The sequence below is a fragment of the Littorina saxatilis genome, linkage group LG16, assembly GCF_037325665.1.
Source record: "Littorina saxatilis isolate snail1 linkage group LG16, US_GU_Lsax_2.0, whole genome shotgun sequence".
NCBI lineage: Eukaryota > Metazoa > Mollusca > Gastropoda > Littorinimorpha > Littorinidae > Littorina > Littorina saxatilis.
In genome coordinates, this window is record NC_090260.1 from 35155122 (window position 1) to 35177841 (window position 22720).

The following is a 22720-nucleotide window of genomic DNA, read 5'->3' on the forward strand; positions in this document are numbered from 1 at the left end:
GTTGACGTCATATGTAATCAGAAACTTGACGTCATTTGATTTTCATTATTCATCAGTTTCCAAGGGAAGCTAGGTAGGTCACATTTTCTTCGTTTGCATCGATTATCTTGCAATAAGATTCTGCATCCTTGTGTCCTTCTCTTCTAAGTTGTGAAATCTCATTCGGAAAAATACCGAAACAGAGCGCCAACGTTCAAATACTAAGACTGTACATGTGTGTTTATTTGATGTTCGATGCGTATAATAGTCATACATTTTCATTGTGGTCACAAAAGATGGAGACATCGCAAAACAATGCTCGTATTCAACCTTCCAGTCTAATGTCCTTATTTTCAGGATTTACTCGCACATTTCTTTTAATATTTTCTCGCGGTTGCTTCAAACGTGGTTTCCGTACCGATTAGACACTTTCGAACGTTGACCATGTTTGTGCAAATTTCTACTGAACCGCTTTCTAAATATCTTCTGACTACAACTGCGAATCGTCACAGTTTTCAATTGCTTCGTGCGTCTTTGTTTCTTAAACAGTACTCTTGATTTTGGTACCGTTATGTTCCTAAGACTCTGCACTTTCCTTTGATATAAGGCTCCACTGTGTATAACTGGATCAAACGGGCCCGGGTAGCTCAGGTGGTAGAGCACTGGACTTGTGATCGAAAGGTCGCTGGTTCAAATCCGGGCCGGGACGGACACGGGTCAACTTTGTGTGCAGACACAGAGACGGCACGTTAAAGATCTTGGTCATTCTACCATAAGTGCAGATGGCTGATACCACTGGCTAAACACGCACACATCAAAAGCCGTGAGGGCGTAAAAACTCGAATCGTATAAACCAATTCATGTTCAATATAGGCAATTAAGACCTGACGGACGATAAGCCCCTTAAAATTTACTTTTACTGGATCAAACACGTGATAATAATCGCTATTGTTACGTATAAAGTAATTAGTTTTTCCCGATTAAGGTACATGCAGCGGAACCTGGCAGTGGGGAGGGTATCACCGCTACAGTTGGTCTACATCCGTATGTACCCGTCTACGTATGTTTGGTTTTAATTATCTGCAAGAGGAAGTAGATACAGTATAGACAGGTTGTAAGAAACATCGGATGTAACAAAGTCCGTTTGTATGAAAGGTGCTGGGGGGGGGGGGGGGGGGTGGTGTCCCGGCAGCATCTACTCTTTGTTATTAGTATATATTACTTAGAATTTTCCGCTTGTAAGAAACACGGATGTATGAAAGTCCGTTTGTACGAAAGGAAATCTCTGGTCCCGAGCAGCACCAATGGCCGGTTATAAGAAAATAAGTTTAGCTGAATACCTTATAATTTTTATTTTTTTACAATTTTAGAGCTCCAATTTACTTTGATCCACATTTCGGGATTTGTTTGTTTGTTTGTTTGAGTTTTCTTTTCTGGTAAACAGCTAATTACAATTGATGAATAGTCTTCGATTGTCAAATAGAAGTGGTGACAAATTGCTTAAGTATGCCTTGTATTGGACTCTGTAAACGGAAGTTATTTTGGGTAGTCACTGCCATGCATGAGGTCATGCAAGCTTACATCTACATGTATGTATGTGGCCTTTCAAATTTAGTGTGAGTGCTTGCACAGAAGCGAGGCAAAAGATGCCAATCAGTAGGCCTAGTGGGCCAAAAGACAACTCTGCTTGAATCTCCATTGAATATCGAGATGGGTGAATATATTTTTTTTCATATTTTTTCTAGTATACATGTACTTAGAACAGAATGTTCTGATTTCTTTTCACTCCAAACAGTTGACTATTCATTTCCTAGCTCAATTTGAGTCGAAGGAGGAGGGGTTAGTGGGGCGGGAATGAGAGAGACAGACAGACAGACAGATAGATAGACAGAGATAGTCTTACTTATAGGAGACTACCCAAACCACAAATTATGAAAGACAATCAAAATATTTCCGCTGGCTCATATATGGAGAAAAACCCTCTGAGCTTTCAACAATTTCAAAAGTCTGACGAGGTACATCACAAATGGTGATTATACCCTCTGAAAGAATTATCATTACATTTGCATGTTATTTCGTCTGAGATGTAGCAAATTGTCAAACATATGACATTCTCTCTTTATTTGAATCAATGCCTGTTATTCGTCCGTTAGCTGGTTACTGCTTTTGGAAATAAAAGCTTTAAAGATAAAATTTCCTTGGGTTTTGTTGCTCTCTCTCTCTCTCTCTCTCTCTCTCTCTCTCTCTCTCTCTCTCTCTCTCTCTCTCTCTCTCTCTCTCTCTCTCTCTCTGTGTTTGTGTGTAATACAATTTAAACATACAAAAACAAGTAAAGACAAAAATAGTGTGAAAACATCAATTTTACATTGAAAAAACGATTGACTGGTTATAAGAAAGTCGACTTGCAATATTTTCTTATATCCGGTCAAACCGGTTACAGAAAACACAGGATATAAGAAACCTAAAGTTTGGGTCCCCACGGGATTCTTACAACCGGTCTAATACTGTATAGTATGATATAGAAAATATGAAATGCAAATGGCCGCCATAATTGATATTTTGTTGATGGCTCTTACCGCGGACTTGGGGACGCCACAGGTATTAAGATGATCCACTTGTGTGAACGCACACACAGGAGTTAAAAGGATATTCGTGCACCGGACTGGATGTGGTGGAAGAAGCCTCCCCCATTGCCTGATACATACGAGGCGCTGTAAATGGCAGTCGCCAGTAAGAATGTCAGGACTGAAAGCATATAGTGGAGAAACTGGGGGCAAAAAGACATGGTGTGTTGTCAGGTTTGCAGGCCGTGTGGGGAAGTTGTCACAGCAAAACAAGTCCTTCTTGATCCACAGCTTCGCCAGCCCGACACCATCCAGGGACCGGGTGACCCTACAGCCAGCGTGGTCATCGCTCCACACGGCCTCCAGACCTCCCAACGCCCTGCACCGGCCACCTCACCGCCCACAGCGGCATGGCTGACCCCGCGCCCTCTGGACCACCACCCAAACGAAAACCGGCAAAAACATTTGGCTTCGGTATCAACGCCCTCAAGACTCATCCAGAGGTAGGCGACCCTTTGAGAATTAAACAATTTGCAGTGCTGTTTTTGCAGTTATATGAAACTTTAAAGGGCAGCTATTGGTTTGTTGCTCTCAAAATCCGTTAAACAGAATGAGTTCTCATGTGACTGAACTAAAATTAACAATTACACATGTACTTGGTGATTTTGAAAGCTTCATAAGCTTCAGGAGCGCTTTTTGTCATGGTACCCCTCAAAATGGACGCACAAAACTCGTTTTCTACTGCTCATGCTCTCTATACCTGCATCAGTAGAAATGACATAACACACAAGATACGCAAGATAGGAACAAAACAACCTGTTCTGGATAGATCATTAATTTCGCTTTCTCCTCGCATGTAAAAATTACCAAGTTGCGCCTAATCCGAATTTTTGCCAATTTTTTAATTGGTACCTGACGTTTTTGTCAGGTCGATTTGGGGGGTACCCTTACTTCGGCGGCGTACGCGGTCACGTAATACTTATAACAGACATCTTTGATCCGTAAAGTGTGCCAAATAGCTAAGTGAAGGGCCTGTAAAGTTTGAATGAAATGACACGGGAGTGAATGTTTTAGTTGGGGTGCGTAAATGGGTGCAATAATTTTGTTGCTCAGTTGATATTACTGTTGATATAATACATGGGTATCCTTGTGCCAAATACTATGAATTTTTGATGTATGATGTTGCTGTAAAACCGTTTCCTACAAATCAAATATGGTGGCTGTTTATGCCAGTTACCATAGCAACGGCAGTCTATGTCCATTGGTATTAAAAATAAACATTATTTTTATGTCACTTCAATAACTACCCAGAAAACTAGGTTCCATGTATTCTCCAAGTTTAATGTTACTGCCTCACAGGTTTACTGAACGATGACAACTTTTCACTAAGAAAGCTTTACTTACCGAAGGGAACATACTCGCAATAGCATTCAACAACATTGCATGCCACTTACAAATAACTTGAATGCAGAATGGCTATTTCACAAGTGTAATCCACACAGCAGTTCTCGTGGTTTATTCAACCCCCGAGCCCCGAGTGTGACCCACTTTATTCATACATGACCTATAGAGTCGTTTGCGGTGTCAAAGCAACTCTACATGTGCAATAGCACGTTATTGTGTACCCCTGAATCAACTACAACAAACGACTGGGAGTGACCCACTCTGACTGAGCGGTGGCGGTTGACTTCAAAGATACTAGCGGATGCAGAAAATTCGTCTGCTTTGACGGCTCATTTTAGCCCTGTTGCTGCAGTACGATTTTAAGCGCAATACTCGTTCTACACAGGCACAGCAACAAACAATATTAAATGTTTGGAAATCTCAGTCGACTGGCATTCCAAAAAAAGGGAAAGTTGCATGGTTTTTGGTAGCTTACTTCCCCGCCATCAAGTCAAAAGAGCTGCATCTTTACACTTTACAACTCACGCGGCCTCGCATGACCTGCTTTCAAAACTTCGAATTGTACTGATCTTGTCTTGATGATAAAAGAATTCTTTCGTGATTTAAGAATGCTTGTCTCACATCTTGTCAATTTATTATTTAGATTTTAATTGTTAGGTCTAGTACCCCCCGCGGGTTAGGGGGAAGAATTTACCCGATGCTCCCCAGCAGAGGCGACTAACGGATTCTGTTTCTCCTTTTACCCTTGTTACCCTTGTTACCCTTGTAAAGATTTTTGTCAAGCAGTATGTAAGAAATGTTAAGTCTTTTGTACTGGAAACTTGCATTCTCCCAGTAAGGTAATATATATTGTACTACGTTGCAAGCCCCTGGAGCAATTTTTTGATTAGTGCTTTTGTGAACAAGAAACAATTAACAAGTGGTTCTATCCCATCTCCCCCCCTTCTTCCCCGTCGCGATATAACCTTTGTGGTTGAAAACGACGTTAAACACCAAATAAAGAAAGAAAGTTAGGTCTAGTGCCAAAACGAGGCTCCCGAAAATCTCCATTGTACGGCCGTTCTAACTGCACGAAATAAATTCGTTGAAAATGTCCCACTCTCAACGGAAAGCAAGTATGTTCCCGAGCAGTAAGCGTTCAAATGGAAGTATGCTCAGTGATTAGAAACATATGTGCACATCTACAATACTGGATCACAACCTGGGACATTGGGGTAAAAAAATAAACATAAAAACAAAGCCAAACCCACTTTTTGTTAAAAGTTTAGACACTATTTTAATGCCTTAATGCAATTAATAAACAGAGCACATGCCGGTTTCAGTAAAACATCACCAAGAGTTAACCAACGTGAGTGGTGTCTTGTATGTCACATGGTTTCCACCTGGTATAGTTATTCAAACAATGAACCAATATTCCTGCTGAAATTATTTTGCAATGTTGGCAGACATTCAAGGTCTTGTATCCTAAGTGAAACATGAGAAGAAAAACCTATTCATTTTCCACGCAGTACCAATGACTATAGTGGAAACCGTGACATACGCAACAGAGGGGATAAACAATTTCACCTACACTATGATAACAGCATTGTATGCAGGTCTTTCATATATTGTTTTTGTCATACAAAGACAGTTGTTTTTATGTTGTTGCAGTTACTTACACATTATTCATTTTGTGTGAATAACCAAATGTTCTGTATGTCACGTGGAACCCAAATGGAGGAAATCGCACATTTCTTTGTGTCTATTGTGATGTTTTCAGATGCGCAGAGGTGTCATGGCCTTCATGGTGAAAACATAAAGCACACTGAGTTAGGAGCATGAAAAGAACCATTTTTCTTATCATTTTCTAAAAATGTGTTGTGATTGAAGATGATTTGAGTGTTAAAATTGAGACTGACGCGTGTGCGTCATGTGACTGTAAAAATTGACATCATGCAATAAAACACACAAAAAAACTTTAAATTTCTGTCAATTATTGATAAATTTATCAAATACACCATATACCAACATAATCAATACCAGACAGTGATAAAAACTGTGAGATTAGGAGTAAAAGAAGGTCGTGGCTCCACAAGTTTTAGAACTGCTGAAATGCAAACTTATGATGGGAAAGGGTGGGTAGTTACCGAAGAACAATTTAAGAAATGATGCAAGATGCTCCAGGAGTACAAACATGTGTTGTAAAAGCATGAAAAAGAAACCAGCGTAAAAACTATGTTCATCCACGATAATCAAAAGATGAAGTGCATAAAAAATCAGTCAAACATATGTTGCCCTCTACGGCCGACAGTTGGGACATTTAGCAGTCTAACGCTGCCAGCATCCACCCATGAAATGTCCTCCACGTCTGGGAAGATGTATGCATCTCCCTTCTTCCGAAGAAAGTTGACACGGGCCTCCCCTGGTCTGAGTCCCACCACCACCCCACTGTATATTTCGGTGTTGCCTCGTACAGTGGTGAAAGTGACCTCCACCCAGCTGCCATGCTGAATGCTGAAAGAGGACAGAACATACAGGGTTATGCAAAACCTCCACAAGCAAGTTCTGAGTACATCATCCCCTCACTCCACTCACAATACCAAGGACGATTGCAAGATAACTTTTTCTGCAATCAAAGAATAATTACAAGTGTACTTTATTGGATAGGAAGACTTTCCTCTAAAAATTAAAACACTGTCCGAGAGCTTAAATCTATTTTGTGGAGAAATCTATGCGAATAAGATCTGAACAGTGAAATCAGAAAGTAAAATCACACCTGGAATTATGTCCGGTGAGTTGTGCAACTTCAGTCTGTTGGTAAGCATCTGCAGAAAGCTGAGGGAACTTGTACTGAAAACAAAATGCAGAACATTATTGTACTAGAAGTCTGAAACTGAAAAATAAATGAATCCATAATAATAAAAAGTATGCAGAGAAAAAATCAAAATGAAAACTGATCACCTTTGCTGCAAGTATTACAATATTACATATTGCCACCTTCCAAATCTTTTGCGGTTCTGGGCCATGTTGGACATGCAGGTGGGCAAACTCATCAAGGGGCTTCATTTTTAGCACATCAGTTGTTATTTTGGAAAGCTGATATTGAATTATCAATTATGACATGACGACTTAATCTCTGTTTTGAGTTAACGATGTGCCCAAAAAATGGAAGTGAGACACAATAAAATAGAACACAGACAGGCGTTTTTTGCCTTCAAAATCTGAATAATCGTAATAATAACTCTCTCTCTCTCTCTCTCTCTCTCTCTCTCTCTCTCTCTCTCTCTCTCTCTCTCTCTCCCTCCCTCCCTCCCTCCCTCCCTCCACCCATTGCACACCGGTTCGACCGAAGCTAAGTGAAGAATAAACTCCTGTTGTGCAGCGGGTTAAAGTATTCCCTCATACCTCGGAGATATACCTTCAGTCGCTCGCAGCGACGTCACGTGACGGAAAGAATGTTATCACACCATTGAAATGACATTCTTTCCGTCCCCTATAGGCGACGAAATAGGTCAAATTTTGTTCACTTTTTAGTGGAAAATGCTTCGACGCCGGAGCGGGTACTGGACCCAGTGCCGTTCTAGTGCAAGTGCACTACAAAGGCACTGCACCCAGTGCCGATAAGCGACAGCATTTTCTTCCACTATCTAAAATGTCACGTGACGTCGCTGCGAGCGAGTGAAGATATATCTCCGAGGTATGAGGGAATACTTTATCCCGCTGCACAACAGGAGTTTATTTTTCACTTCTCTTCGGTCGTAGCGGTGTGTAATACCTCCTCTCTCTCAGTCTCTCTCTCTCTCTCTCTCTCTCTCTCTCTCTCTCTCTCTCTCTCTCTCTCTCCCTCCCCGGCCCAGACAAATGGTCAATATCTGGAAGGAAGAAATGCTTTGACTTGACTTTTAAAAACTACACTCACATGAAATGAAATAAATGCAGAAATCAATTAAGCAAGCAAAGGCTTTCAAATACAGCAGTCCCTCTCATGAACGGACACCCTTGGGCCATAGCAAAACTGTCCATACATTGCAGGTGTCCGGTCACGGGAGGGGTGACCACACCACCCCCTCCCCCATACACTCACACAGACACACAAACAACAGGATTGAGTCTATGCTAATCACTTCTTGTGGCTACTAAACAATAAACTCCTAATACTTCTTTAAACGTTCTGTAAAAATGATTTGTATGAAAAGTGTTGAAAAGAAGAGATAAAATAAATCCTCGAGGCAGTGAACACACTCACCATGCACTGACATACGAAAGCAGCCACACAAACGCAGCACAGAGGAGCGTGTGCAGATGCTTTGCAAGAATAAGTTTGAAACCCAGTTTGAATAAATAGCAGCAGATAGAGCTGGATGTCATAATCATGTAATTTATTTTCATCTTGTCTGGCTTTATTGACTGCATGCCGATCATGTGGCATGGCAGTGACATTTCACTCTTCAGTCGGAAATACACTGTACATAACACAGCTCCCACTCTCCCTCACTAATGCCTATCCCAAGCCGTGACAACTGATGCTTGGAAATTGTGTGGAAGAGTACACCTCTCTATTTCTCTCCAATGCTCTTCCTGCTGACATGCAGTGACACCGGACACCCCACAGAGTTTAGCCAGCTACCCCTCCCCCCCCCCCCCCCCCCCCCCCGCCTCCCTCTCTCTCTCCCTCCCTCCAGCCATGTACTGTTAGTGTTGGGCTGTGGCCAGAGAGGTCAGCTCCAGCTGTTCACTCAGAGCAAAACCAGTTGACTGTGTCGTAACTTTTGACACAGCAAGACAACTGAAGGGTTCACAGATTAGGCAACCGACTCACTGGTCAAGGCTGAGGGGAAACAAGACTGAGTATCTTGTCAATGAAAGAGGTTACACACAGACACACGATGCTGAGAACTGTGGCCGGTTTTTCACTCTCTTTCGCTCAGGACCTTCATCGACTGTGGTTTCTGTTGTTTACGTCCAACAGACAAGAATAAAGAGCACAGTGCAGTTTCATGTTGGCATCTTCGCATGTACTCCACTCCTGACCAAAACTACCCCCCCCCCCCCCCCTCCTGATGGGTACAGGTGCACTCAAGTTACCAGTGACTGTCGTCACGCCATTGCGGCTGTGATCTTTGCACCAAGAGCCGGACTGCTCTGTTATCGATTTTGTTGTGGTGAAAATGTGACGATGGTCTGTCCGTACATTGGAGGTATGACCGAAAATGAGTGTCCGTGTCCACGTTTTGCAGGTGTCCGTTTAAGGGGGGGAAATATAGAAGGAAAACACTCCGTGCCGAGCAAATGTGTCCGTACATGTCAGGTGTCCGCTCACGCCGGGGGCCGTACATTGCAGAGACTGCTGTACCAAAATCGATAATCAGAAGCGTATGGTACGAAGAAGCCATGCGAGAAGTGTAACTCGCTTCCATGGTAACCAACAAACATATCTCTTAGTTTTACTGCAAAAGACAGCCTCTTTTTTTAAACTATTTGTTTAGACAAGTCTAAAAGTATTATAAATGATATGCTTTAGGCATACAACTTCCAAAGTAAACAATAAATACAGGCCGCAAACTAACTGTGACGTAGGTCACAAGGAAACAACTGCTGCGACTAAACTTCGTCTCCACTGTGACTCCCGTTTATAAAACGCCAAATTTCGGGCAGCACATTTGAAAACTTAAAATGCACATGCCATATATGAAATAGTATGTGCATAAAATATGAGATATCAAGTTTTACAAACAAAAGGGACATCTGCAAGTTACAAATCAGTACCAAAATCGATAATCAGAAGCGTATGGTACGAAGAAGCCATGAGAGAAGTGTAACTCGCTTCCATGGTAACCAACAAACATATCTCTTAGTTTTACTGCAAAAGACAGCCTCTTTTTTTAAACTATTTGTTTAGACAAGTCTAAAAGTATTATAAATGATATGCTTTAGGCATACAACTTCCAAAGTAAACAATAAATACAGGCCGCAAACTAACTGTGACGTAGGTCACAAGGAAACAACTCGGCTGCGATTAAACTTCGTCTCCACTGTGACTCCCGTTTACAAAACGCCAAATTTCGGGCAGCACATTTAAAAACTTAAAATGCACATGCCATATATGAAATACGAAATCAAAGGAAAACATTTGTTTGCTTTTGCATTTTATAGACTTAGATCTGATACTTCGCACGCGTTGTTCGAGAGCGTATGTCACAGGAGAAACGAAATCTACTGATACGCGACCCCAAATGGATTATTTTTCTGCATGCTTGCTTTAATTTCTTTTAGAACCAACAAGACCGCACTTTTATTGGTGATTTATTAATAATGTATGCAAACAAACTTGCAGAACTAACATGCTTTTATTATTACTCCGAATATCATGTTTCGTTGTTCTGAACGTCACAACAGAAACCAAAAAGGTCTGATTTTCGTTTCTTAAAAACGTCCGATCAGATTGGGCCGTGCACATTAAATTCCAAATGGACGTCAGTTATTATTTATTAACCAAACCTTCTTCATTTGATTTCTACAAAAATCAGTTAACAATATTGTAGTTTTGCGAGAATATTGATTTGGGTTGCTCGTTCGTCACCGTGGAGACGAAAGCACACGACAAGTGTACACACTATCTCGGACAATCATCAAGGAATATTTCTGTTGGAGGGACTAAATGTTCAATCTGTGGCACTTTTATCAATACATAATGAGCATTAATGATAACACTTACCACAGCTAGCGTGAGATGCAGGCACGTGGCGTAACCCCGAACGAATGTGTTGTACGGCACACCGCGTCAGTGGAAACTAGCGTGAGATGCAGGCACGTGGCGTAACCCCGAACGAATGTGTTGTACGGCACACCGCGTCAGTGGAAACTATTCGTCCAATGATGCTCGTTTGTTTTAGCGTGTCCACGCATCTTGCAATTTGTGGTCTACACGCTGACCGCTTACTCACGCTCTTCCGATTCAGGGTGCAAAACACAAGTGCGTCAGCTTCCTGGATGGGTTGAGCGGCAGTGTTGCGGACGTCACAGGTGGAGACTAAACGTGATTTGCCAGATACGCGTTCCTCTAGTGGTACCGTGTTTAACTTTTCATCGTGAATTGCACTAGTTTTAGAAAGACTGATAGTGTGTGATGCATTCTAAACAAAATATTGTTCTACTGAAGCACTTCTGTGTTCTGGAAGCAGAACACAACTCAGTTGATGCAAGTGGAAACGAATGTAACGTGCAAACATCATTATTTTGACCTGCATCAAAGGTCAAATGTCACGAATTTGTGTAATGGAGATGTGTTCATTAGGTAAAGTGTTTAATATATACTATCATTATACACAGAGTTTACTTCTTTGCTGCTAGTTTTAAATGCACTGAGCACTTCACTTCATCTCCAAAATTATGTCCCGCTTTCTGATGCTATTTTTGTCACAAAAACCAACAATATAAATTGCATAAAAAATCAGACAAACGCAAACAGTGAGGTTCAAACCTTTATTATGGTTTACAAACATGTATACAAACATATCAAATTGTAAACATGAACAAGGTTGTGCCCAGTAAGCTACAACACAAGCTTAAATTAAAGTCAGGACTCTGTTGTTTTACTGCCTGTTTCCAGTATTGTAGATGTGCACATATGTTTTACGGGAGGCGGAGGGTGGCTTTAATTTAAGAGGAAAAGCCCACAACAATCCCGAGAAACAGTTTATTGATTCTTATGAAAGACATCCAGTCAGAGCGATTTATCACTTTGATTTTTAAACCAGTCATGATCAGTAACCGATGACCAATACCTGGCCTTTGTCCAGAATCTATGAACATACGTTGCTGCTTGCATAGAGTTGTTCTCCTGTAAAAATGACAATGTGCACGACCATTTGACGCTTGTGAATGTGTGGAATGAATGCTAGTCAGCAGTGTAGTTGAGTTGAGTGGCGAGTGCAGGTGGGCAGGGCTGACCAGAGGGTGGTGGTGTTGCAGCTCATCCCCGTGGTGGTGGTGGTCAGCGTGGCGGTGGGGGGCTGCATGGCCTTCATGGGCTACAGCCTCTTGAAGAAGCCTGACATCGAGTGAGTCACACAGCTCCCTCTCTCTCCTGTCTTTGCTTGCTTGCTTGTTTGCTTGCTTGGTTAGTTCCTCACTTGTTTGTTTAGCTCTGTCCGTTTGTTTTCTGTGTTTCTGTTTATATACTCTGAATTTCATTGGTTCCCCCCACACAAGTATACATAAACAGAGCAGTGTTTCGTAATATGTGTTGCATAATTAGTGTTGACGTATACACGTGCTTTGCTTTTGTCAGTCTGCTTGCTCGACGTCTGTTCAAGTTGTTTTGTCCGTTCGCTCTACCATTCCTTAATTGTATAATAACTGCAACTGTAAGTTCCTGTTTCTTTCGAAAGTAACGTTCCAGACGTTTCTTGTGGACAGTGATTTGAAGAGGAAAACATGTAGTTGTCCACGTAGTTGTTGACTCTGAAAGTTAGACAAACACTGAAGTTATTAAGCGCTTGCACCCACGATACTAAATTTACGAATGGACACAAATTCAGAACAACTAAAAAGGGACCCGTCATTGGAAAGAACAATCAAATGAATTTGTATCCAAGAGTGAAGACAGTGAGTGTTGTTGACCTAGTTTGTCTAACACTGACGTTATGACGTGCTGAACGAGGTGGGTTTCATTCTTCTCACAAGTCATACAAGGCGGGGTTGGAAGCCGTCTTAGCGGGCAATGAGCTCAAAACAAAACAAACAAAGGGTGCATTTCAGTAACTCCTCAACGTATCGTCTCCAAACTTTTGGTCGTGAAATACACTCGGATTCTTAAGGCATTTGCTATGTTAGTTATGCTGTTATGCGAAAAGCCAGAACAATTTTTAAAAATAAAGATGTGTCATGTCAGATTGAACAAGTCGCGTAAGGCGAAATTACTACAATTAGTCAAGCTGTGGAACTCACAGAATGAAACTGAACGCACTGCAATTTTTCACAATGACCGTAATCCGCAACTCGTGCAAAAGGCAGTGAAATTAACGAGCCTGTTTAGCGCGGGGGTGGTTGCGCTGTGCTGCATAGCACGCTTTTAAACTACTCACTAATGCTCCCCCCCCCCCCCCCTCCCCAGCTGCAATTGTCGAACACTAGGCAACTGTCACTGACTAACACACACACACACACACACACACACACACACACACACACACATCGTCACACGCGCAGACACATACACTGACATACACACACACACACACACACGCGCGCGCGCGCGCGCACACATTTACACTCACGCTTCCGTACCAAAAACGTATAGCCAAGAGGTTCATTGGTTTGGGCCAAGTAACGAGGGCAGTTTACTTCAGAGAAAAATACCATCTGACAATGACCATGAAAGATAACATTGTTCAGAGATAAATCCACACACACACACAAAGAAACAAATGTTAACATACATATCTATTCATAAAAATAAAAAAAATAAAAACAATGACAATGAATTCAACAACATCAATTACTAATTAACACATATATAGCCCTCATTTTGATTATAGTATGCAAGAAATTGATTCAAAATATGCATATGCAATCATCTCGAAAGGGGGTACACAATGCACGCAGCGAACCGTCAACAAAACAAACAAACAAAAACTAATACTGAGGTGGATGCCGGGGGGTGGATGGGGGGTTTGCAGGACTGAAAAAGTCGCTGAACTTGCTTGCTGGCCGCCGCGCTGCTACTAATGACTTCGGTACTCGCTCTCTCTCGGACTCCCCCTTATCGGTTACCATTGTTTCATTCCAGATGGCTCTTCTTCACTCATCACCTACCCCCTGCCCTCCAACCCTCTTCCATTCCCCGCATTCGTTCCCACGGGACTTGCTATCACTTCCCCCTGCATTACCTCTCCACCCCCCCCCCCTTTTTCCCGCATATCTGTCTCGTTTAAATAGAGTTTATTGTCGCTAACCGCTCCCTCTAAACTCACACTTCTGTACCTCTGTTCGTTTTAACTTTCTGAGCGTGTTTGTAATCCAAACATATCATATCTATATGTTTTTGGAACCAGGAACCGACAAGGAATACGATGAAATTGTTTTTAAATCGATTTCGGAAATTTTATTTTAATCATAATTTTTATATTTTTAATTTTCAGAGCTTGTTTTTAATCTAAATATAACATATGTATATGTTTTTGGAATCAGAAAATGATAAAAAAATAAGATGAACGTAATTTTGGATCGTTTTATACAAAAATAATTTTAATTAGAATTTTCAGATTTTTAATGACCAAAGTCATTAATTAGTTTTTAAGCCTCCAAGCTGAAATGCAATACCAAAGTCCGGCCTTTGTCGAAGATTGCTTGACCAAAATTTCAATCAATTTGATTGAAAAATGAGGGTGTGACAGTCCTCAACTTTTACAAAAAGCCGGATATGACGTCATCAAAGACATTTATCCAAAAAATGACAAAAAATGTCTGGGGATATCATACCCAGGAATTCTCATGTAAAATGTCATAAAGATCGGTCCAGTAGTTTACTCTGAATCGCTCTATACACACACACTGACACACACACACACACAAACACACACACAAACATACACATACACACACACACACACACACACACACACACACACACACACACACACACACACACACGCCACGACCCTCGTCTCGATTCCCCCTCTATGTTAAAACATTTAGTCAAAACTTGACTAAATGTAAAAAGAAGAAAATAAGCAGGCCTTTAGAAACAGATCAGCTTCAAATTGCACTTTAATTCAATGCGTGTTCAACACCGGTGTTCACAGCGCACTGGTTTAAGCCATGCTCAGTCAAGCATGTCAGCCGTGAGGTTTCATAGGCGTAGGCTGACATTTACTGTCCGCAACGTAAAAGCGTACACTTCTTAAAGATTGCTCTCGCGTTGGAATCCTCAAATCACTCATGTCTGATTCAGAATGTACATGACAATTTAGAATGTGGCACATCTATTGTTGTTTTTGAAGAATACAACATTAAAAAAAAATTCCGTTGAGTCTGCAAAGACCTACCGACAATTTTCAAACTCTTTCTGGCATGTCGCATAACTGCTTTATTAATGTCTCAAACGACTAAAGATTCAGTCTGTATGCTACGACATGTGTGAGCACAAAACTCGGAAAGTTTACCAAAAATACGTTGAGAAGTTACTGAGTAATGTACCGTTGTTTTGTGTGCTCATTGCCCGCTAAAACGGTCTCAAAAACCACCTTAAATTACTACTGAGAAGAATGGTACCTACATCGTTCAGCAGGCTATCATGTCATTGAAAAAACACGAAAGATGAACAAAACTGACTGTTTTGCATACAAATTGTTCTTTTTAAAAATAACATGAAAAACATGTTCCGCTTGAGCTGTTTTGTGTTTTTGTCGATTTTAACGCGAGAACCTTGCTTTTGTAAATTTTATTTTAGGGGGGTCTGTATGTTTTAGGTTCCACTGTACAGACACTACCTCATGTAAAATCAAGCTGTTTGCTGAATGTGGTAGGGGAATGGATGGCCTTTCCAGTCTTATAACTGGTTTAACAATAAACGGCCTCCTCACAAAGATCTGTCTGTCTGTCTGTCTTGTCTGTTTGTCTGTCTTCGGATTAGACTTGTATCTCTGGTACTCTGGTTATGACGGGAAGTATAGCTGTGTGTGTGTGTGTGATTCAGGTTCGTACGAAGGCACGGTAATATCCCTTCAGCGTGGGAGTCGGTGAAACCCGACGAGAAGCGGAAGGTAAGCTTTGTGAAACGAAGGGCGTACACATCAAACCACTCCAGTCAATTTAACCTTCATCCCTCAGGCATTAGAACCCTCAGATGATTAACCGTTTTCAGAGGTTATAAAGTCATATACAGCCGCACTCGCCTAAACGAAACACGCTTAAGCAAAAAAATCGGATATCTGAAACCAAAACCAATTCCCCGCCAGACCCCCCTCTTTGTAAGACTATTTCTAATTCGGATAAGCCAAACTCTGTCCAAAAATAGAACTCAAACACGGACATCTCAAACGTGATTTTGACAGATAAGCCAAACTCTAAACACTTGGAGAGACTTTTTGTGTGTGTGTGCTTGAAAACACGTCAGGAAGATAAACATATTTCGTCACGGCTATAATTATCCTACGGAAACGAACACGTCACCTGTTTTTGACTCACATGCGAAGCAAAAGTGAGTCTTACTCACCGGAGTCGTTCGTCCGTCCGTCCCCCACTTTACTTCTTGGACACTATTCAGTCTATCAGTACCAAATTTGGCAAGATGGTGTATGATGACAAGGCCCCAAAAAACATACATAGTATCTTGACCTTGCTTCAAGGTCAAGGTCGCAGGGGCCATAAATGTTGTCAAAAAAACAGCTATTTTTCCCATTTTTCCCATTTTCTCTGAAGTTTTTGAGATTGAATACCTCACCTATATAGGGCAAAGTAAGCCCCATCTTTTGATACCAGTTTGGTTTACCTTGCTTCAAGGTCAAGGTCACAGGAGCTCTTCAAAGTTGGATTGTATACATATTTTGAAGTGACCTTGACCCTGAACTATGGAAGATAACTGTTTCAAACTTAAAAATTATGTGGGGCACATGTTATGCTTTCATCATGAGACACATTTGGTCACATATGATCAAGGTCAAGGTCACTTTGACCCTTATGAAATGTGACCAAAATAAGGTAGTGAACCACTAAAAGTTTGTTTGTTTGTTTGTTTGTTTGTTTGTTTGCTTAACGCCCAGCCGACCACGAAGGGCCATATCAGGGCGGTGCTGCTTTGACATATAACGTGCGCCACACACAAGACAGAAGTCGCAGCACAGGCTTCATGTCTCACCCAGTCACATTATTCTGACACCGGACCAACCAGTCCTAGCACTAACCCCATAATGCCAGACGCCAGGCGGAGCAGCCACTAGATTGCCAATTTTAAAGTCTTAGGTATGACCCGGCCGGGGTTCGAACCCACGACCTCCCGATCACGGGACGGACGCCTTACCACTAGGCCAACCGTGCCGGTACCACTAAAAGTGACCATATCTCATGGTAGAAAGAGCCAATAAGCACCATTGTACTTCCTATGTCTTGAATTAACAGCTTTGTGGTGCATGACCTTGGATGACCTTGACCTTGGGTCAAGGTCACATGTATTTTGGTAGGAAAAATGTGTAAAGCAGTTCTTAGTGTATGATGTCATTGCTAGGTTTAGTTATTTGACCTTGACCCTGAAGGTCAAGGTCATGTCAAGGTCAAGCATGTGAGTCGTATGGGCTTTGCCCTTCTTGTTGAGTATGCGGGGAAACTGATGACGTGTAGAAGGAAGAGATCTTTGTGAAGAGCAAATCTACCTGAGGAATGTATGTGTTCATTTTGAGCGAGTGGTGAAGATCAAACCACTATAAACATGCAGCGAAACAAAACATTTGCCTACAATCTATGTTTAAAGGCACAGTAAGCCTCCCGTAAACCATCACAGAGCTCCCCGAGCGTCTACATTCATTACAAGCATACTTCCATTTGAACGCTCACCGAACGGGAACATCCTGGCTGCTTTCTGTCGAGCGTGAGAAATTTTCAAAGAATTTATTTTCGTGGACTTGTCTTCTACAACAATGGCGCCTCGTTTTGGTGCTGGACGGCTGTTATGATACCGGAAATCACGCCCGGACAGTAAGCCCACCGTAAACCATCACAGATACTGTCAGGCTTTTACACACAGTACAAACACCCTTCCATTTGAACGCTCACCAAACGGGAACATCCTAGGTGCCCTACGTAAAGAGCGAGCAATTTTTAAAGAATTAATTTTGCAGATTGTCTCGAACACTTTTTGGACCCATCCTGAACTCAGGTCAAACATGAGTTACTTCCCTTCGGGTCTCATTCTATCGATGTAAACTGGCGATAGCCGTGAATCGATGATTGTCAAAATGTTTTTGGACCGTGGTGTGTTTTTGCGCTAGACCTAACTTTTAAAATCTAAATAATAAATTGACAGCTTGTTACACAAACATTCTTTAATCATAAAAGAATTCTTTTTTCATGAAGACAAGATCAGTACAATTCGAAGTTGTGAAAGTTTGAAAAAAGAAAAGCCCGGAAGCAGGGTCACGCAAGGGTCGTAGCAGACGACGGTTTATCATAGTGCATATCGCCGTTCCTCTCAACAGTCAAAAGCCATCGCTAGAGTTCTTGTGAACCACAGCCGTTTGTTTCGTGCATAATAACGTGCTATTGTAAATAAGCTCACATCGAGTCGCATTCAAATAACTAACTGACGACTGACTACATTGTGAAAAAGGGAAACTGGATCACACGGGTTCACGATGGCTCAGGGGTAAGATAAACCACGCAAAAATAAATTCTTTGAAAATTGTTCGCTCTTTACGGAGGGCACCTAGGATGTTTTCAATCGGTGAGTGTTTAAATGAAAGGGTGTCTGTACTGTGTGTAAAAGCCTGACCGTATCTGTGATGGTTTACGGGAGGCGATTTGATCTTGATTTATGACCACAGAGACAATTAAATTGTCTAATTTTGTTTCTTTTCTTTCTTTAATGGAGAGGGTTTCATTAAACATTACATTTATTATGATTTACTTGAAATCCTTTCAACAAAAGCGTAGTTGCTTGTGGAATCTTTGGTTTTGTTTCTGAGATGTGTCACTGTTTTCACCATTTATTTTTACAGTTGGCTTTGAGGTATTAATAAAGCCCCACTGAAGAAAGCACTTGTAACTTGTCACTGTTTTGATCTTATTCATTTAAACACACACACACAAACACACACACACACACACACACACACACACACACACAAACACCACGAGAGAGAGAGAGAGAGAGAGAGAGAGAGACATTCCACGTGATTTTACAGCTTATCCTGGGAAAAAACCTCGCTTAAGCCGAACTGGGGTAATTTCTCGGGAAAGGTTTGGCTTATCCGAACTCGGATATGCACAAACTCGGATAAGCTAAACGATTTTTCATTCCCCGGGCGAGTTCGGCTTAAGCGTGTTTGACTGTATATGGAAAGAAAGTGTTTTAGAGGAGGAGAATATTTTGATCTAATTCTCAACAATAGGTTTGAGCTGTACTAACTAGACCACTACATGCGAAACAACCCTGAACGTAATTATCTGCAGACTGATATGTCGACATTTGGCTCCTTATTTCGATGCCGACGAAATGTGTCCACATCCTCCTCAATTTATTCAGTGTTGACTTGCTATGTCCCCATGCCCGATTCGTTGATCGATATTGAACGACTTGAGACTCTGGCATCTTCTTTAACACCACGCCCCCCCCCCCCCCCCTTCCCTCCCAAACAAATACACCCCAAACAAACAACCCACAACAGCGCACACACACACAAAAAACCACCACATAACGACCTAAAGTGATATTTGGAAATGTAACGTAACTTATCACAGATAAGTGTGTGTGTGTGTGTGTGTGTGTGTGTGTGTGTGTGTGCAGCTCCGCGTGGTTAAACCCGAGCTGTACAAGCCCATTCCTGAAGTGGAGCAGCTGAAACGTGACATTGGCAGCTACAAGTCGTAAAGACACAGACTGAAAGGAAGGTTTTGGGACAAAGTCATGCAGTCGGCGATAAATAATAGGCCAACGTCTAGTCACATTCATAGGCCAACGTTTAGTCAGATTCAGTTTTTATGCGCGTGAAAATTAATGTACCACCTACGCAGTTGAAATAAATACTATTACAACCCACACTGAATTTCAGCAAGAATCTTTGTATTTTCTTTTTGACGCCGTAATGTCGTCAACGGGAGAAATATTAAACACCTTCATAAATAAATAATAATAATAATGGTGATTTCTATAGCGCTTTCGAACACACAAAGCGCTTTACAAAAGCAATAACAACATCATTAGGCCTACCAGAATGACGCCATTGACGGAATAGAACACAATCATAAACACTTTACAAAAAAAAAACCAAAAAAAACCATAAATGTTACAAAAATCCAGAGGCTCTTACAGGAACGAACTCTCAGTATACACAACAATTATGATGCACACACACACACACACACACACACACACACACCCACACATGTCCACACACACGCACACACACACACACACACACACACACACACAGAGTAAACATTGTTCATCCGAAAAGTGCACATTCACAGGGTCGCGACAACTACATCATCATAGAATGCTTCTCTGAAGAGGTGAGTCTTGAGATTTGCTTTGAAAGAAGGCAGAGATGGACTGAGACGTTGAGACAAAGGGAGTTTGTTCCAGATATGATCAGCTGCGACTGAAAGACAGCGGCCACCATGATCGTCCCTCTGATACTTAGGAGCTTTGACAAATTTATTTTGGGAGGCAGAGCGGACAACCCTTTCAGGATTGTTTTTCTGCACGAGATCGGACAGGTACTGTGGAGCCGTGCCCGCTGCAATTTGATAGAAAATGCAGCAGATCTTGTATTTAATTCTTTGTTCCACTGGAAGCCAATGTAGCTGTTTGAGTAGAGGCGTGACGCTTTGTTTCATAGGTGTTCGAAACACGAGTCTAGCGGCAGCGTTCTGGACTAGCTGCGAGAACTCTGTGTTTGCTCCTTCGATACACCAACTCCAAGTCAGAAAACGCTATCAGTTTTTGACTCACCTGAGCAATCAGGATATTCTTTGTCATTACAAAGAATATCCTGATAAGCGGTGTTTTAAGGCCGTAGAGGAAAAAACTTTAAAGTTACTGGACCTGTCAACTCCAGGTGCACGGAACCCCTAGGAATTTCAGTCTTCTTCTTCTTCTGCGTTCGTGGGCTGAAACTCTCACGTACACTCGTGTTTTTTGCACGAGTGGAATTTTACGTGTATGACCGTTTTTTACCCCGCCATTTAGGCAGCCATACGCCGTTTTCGGAGGAAGCATGCTGGGTATTTTCGTGTTTCTATAACCCACCGAACTCTGACATGGATTACAGGATCTTTTTCGTGTGCACTTGGTCTTGTGCTTGCGTGTACACACGGGGGTGTTCGGACACCGAGGAGAGTCTGCACACAAAGTTGACTCTGAGAAATAAATCTCTCGCCAAACGTGGGGACGAACTCACGCTGACAGCGGCCAACTGGAAACAAATCCAGCGCGCTACCGACTGAGCTACATCCCCGCCCTGGAATTTCAGTCATGCCTCAGGCAGCTATTCGTTTGAAAAAATACCAAGTTTCATTGACTTTCATGCAAGGAGTCAAAAACTGCAGTTTTTGTACGAATTAATTTTGGACTGTCATCAAGTCCCGCACGTGAACTAATTACGTCAAAAGCCTACATGGAAGTCTATTAGTCTCGGCGAGAGGCAGAATACTTTATGTTTTGAGTACTTTACGTCAAGACATTGTGTGTGATCACTGATGACGTAAGAAAATTGTAAAAGATGGTATGGCATACCGCACACAGCCTTTAGCCTCAGAACGTGTTCACGCGAAATGTTAATTACTATTTGACGGGAGATGCGAACTGGCAAACTGCATGAAGTTTCCTTTGGCTGGCAACACTAAAGGTATGTGTAGGCATCTGTGAGATAGTTGTGGGAAGCTCCTGGCTGTTTATATCGTAATCTGCGACAAAACGATAAATCTTTGCTCTCCATGCTGTGACTTTAGGCACTGCATCTTTAAGGTTAGGTTAAAGTTCTAGGATTTTATTGAAGCGAGGGCTTTGGAACTTAACACACTCGATGATCTCCACAAATGTCGCAAATCTGGTTGACATTCGACAATTGTTTTAAAATTCGCATGTGAAACTGAAGTAGCCTAAGCACTACATTTTCTTGACTCTCTGGGTGGTTTTGTGTAGGGTTTTGTTCTTGTTGTTGTTTTCTCTTTCGCAGTCTTGTCCAACTTAAAACCTGCTGGACGTCCTGACAGGCAGGACGGTGACGTTCCGACTCACCCCCTCCCATCTCGCCCCTCCTACCTCGCCCCCTTTCATCTCGCCCCCTTCAATCTCTCCCCGTATTTATCACGATTTGCCAATATTGGCATTTTGCCCCCGCTCATCAAAATTCGTCTCTATCTCCGGCACACACACTCACTCACACACTATGAGAGAGAGAGAGAGAGAGAGAGAGAGAGAGAGAGAGAGAGAGAGAGAGAGAGAGAGAGAGAGAGAGATGGTTGCGGTTACAGTGGACGTATTGCGTTTAAAGTGATACGTTACAAGTACTCGGTGACATTTTTCTGTGTTATTTCTGTTCACCTAGATTAGTTTATCAGCAACAAATAGCCTACCTTGATCATGGTCTCCAAGTCATTCGATGTTGTACATATATAGTGATGTTACAACCTCCGAATACCGTTCCAGTCTGTTTTGTCTATTTGTTTTATGAATCCTGAATTGGAAGCCGTTGAATAAAACATGTCTTTTTCTATAAAACTCAGGTAAACGTGTTATTTTTTTTTCGTATGGAATAGGCCTATATGGGGGCGAGTTGCCACTGCGTGCAGCGACGATATGACACCCCTGATAGGTTGAAAGCGAACAGCAAGTCGGCTACTACAACTGAAGCGGGGGAAAATGGGAGAGGGCGAGACGGTAACTCTCGTTTAGGAATGACTTAGGGGCGTTGAGCTCGTTATATTGGTAATTATTTCAGTCATGATGATATGTGCGTTATGTTGCCAGGGTGTTTGTCTCATTTGATGCAACTGATGCGGTTAACCTTGGAACATGTGCGACGGTGAGATGAGGACTTTTTCGCAGGCTGTTGTGTCTCTCCACGCCCTTTTCGGGG

The 22720-nt window shown here is 42.0% G+C and overlaps 1 protein-coding gene and 1 long non-coding RNA gene across 3 annotated transcripts in view; one reads left to right on the plus strand and one right to left on the minus strand.

Moving 5' to 3' along the window:
- LOC138950923 (normal mucosa of esophagus-specific gene 1 protein-like) overlaps positions 1 to 19679 on the plus strand; it is a 30581-nt gene extending 10902 nt beyond the window's left edge. The window contains exons 1-5 of one of the 2 annotated variants that reach the window (XM_070322633.1): positions 20 to 73; positions 2835 to 3046; positions 11898 to 11986; positions 15625 to 15691; positions 19426 to 19679. In XM_070322633.1, coding sequence (XP_070178734.1) covers positions 2954 to 3046; positions 11898 to 11986; positions 15625 to 15691; positions 19426 to 19509 — 333 coding nt within the window. In that variant the 5' untranslated portion in view covers positions 20 to 73; positions 2835 to 2953 and the 3' untranslated portion in view covers positions 19510 to 19679. Of the gene's footprint in view, positions 1 to 19; positions 74 to 2834; positions 3047 to 11897; positions 11987 to 15624; positions 15692 to 19425 lie in introns of those variants that run through there. The other variant, XM_070322634.1, reaches the window with a different exon arrangement.
- LOC138950922 (uncharacterized) lies at positions 5904 to 6909 on the minus strand. Its single transcript, XR_011450868.1, has 2 exons — positions 6703 to 6909; positions 5904 to 6440 (listed from the first exon to the last, which is right to left on the minus strand). It is a non-coding gene; the product is annotated as an uncharacterized lncRNA (long non-coding RNA).
- Positions 19680 to 22720: the final 3041 nt, after the last annotated feature.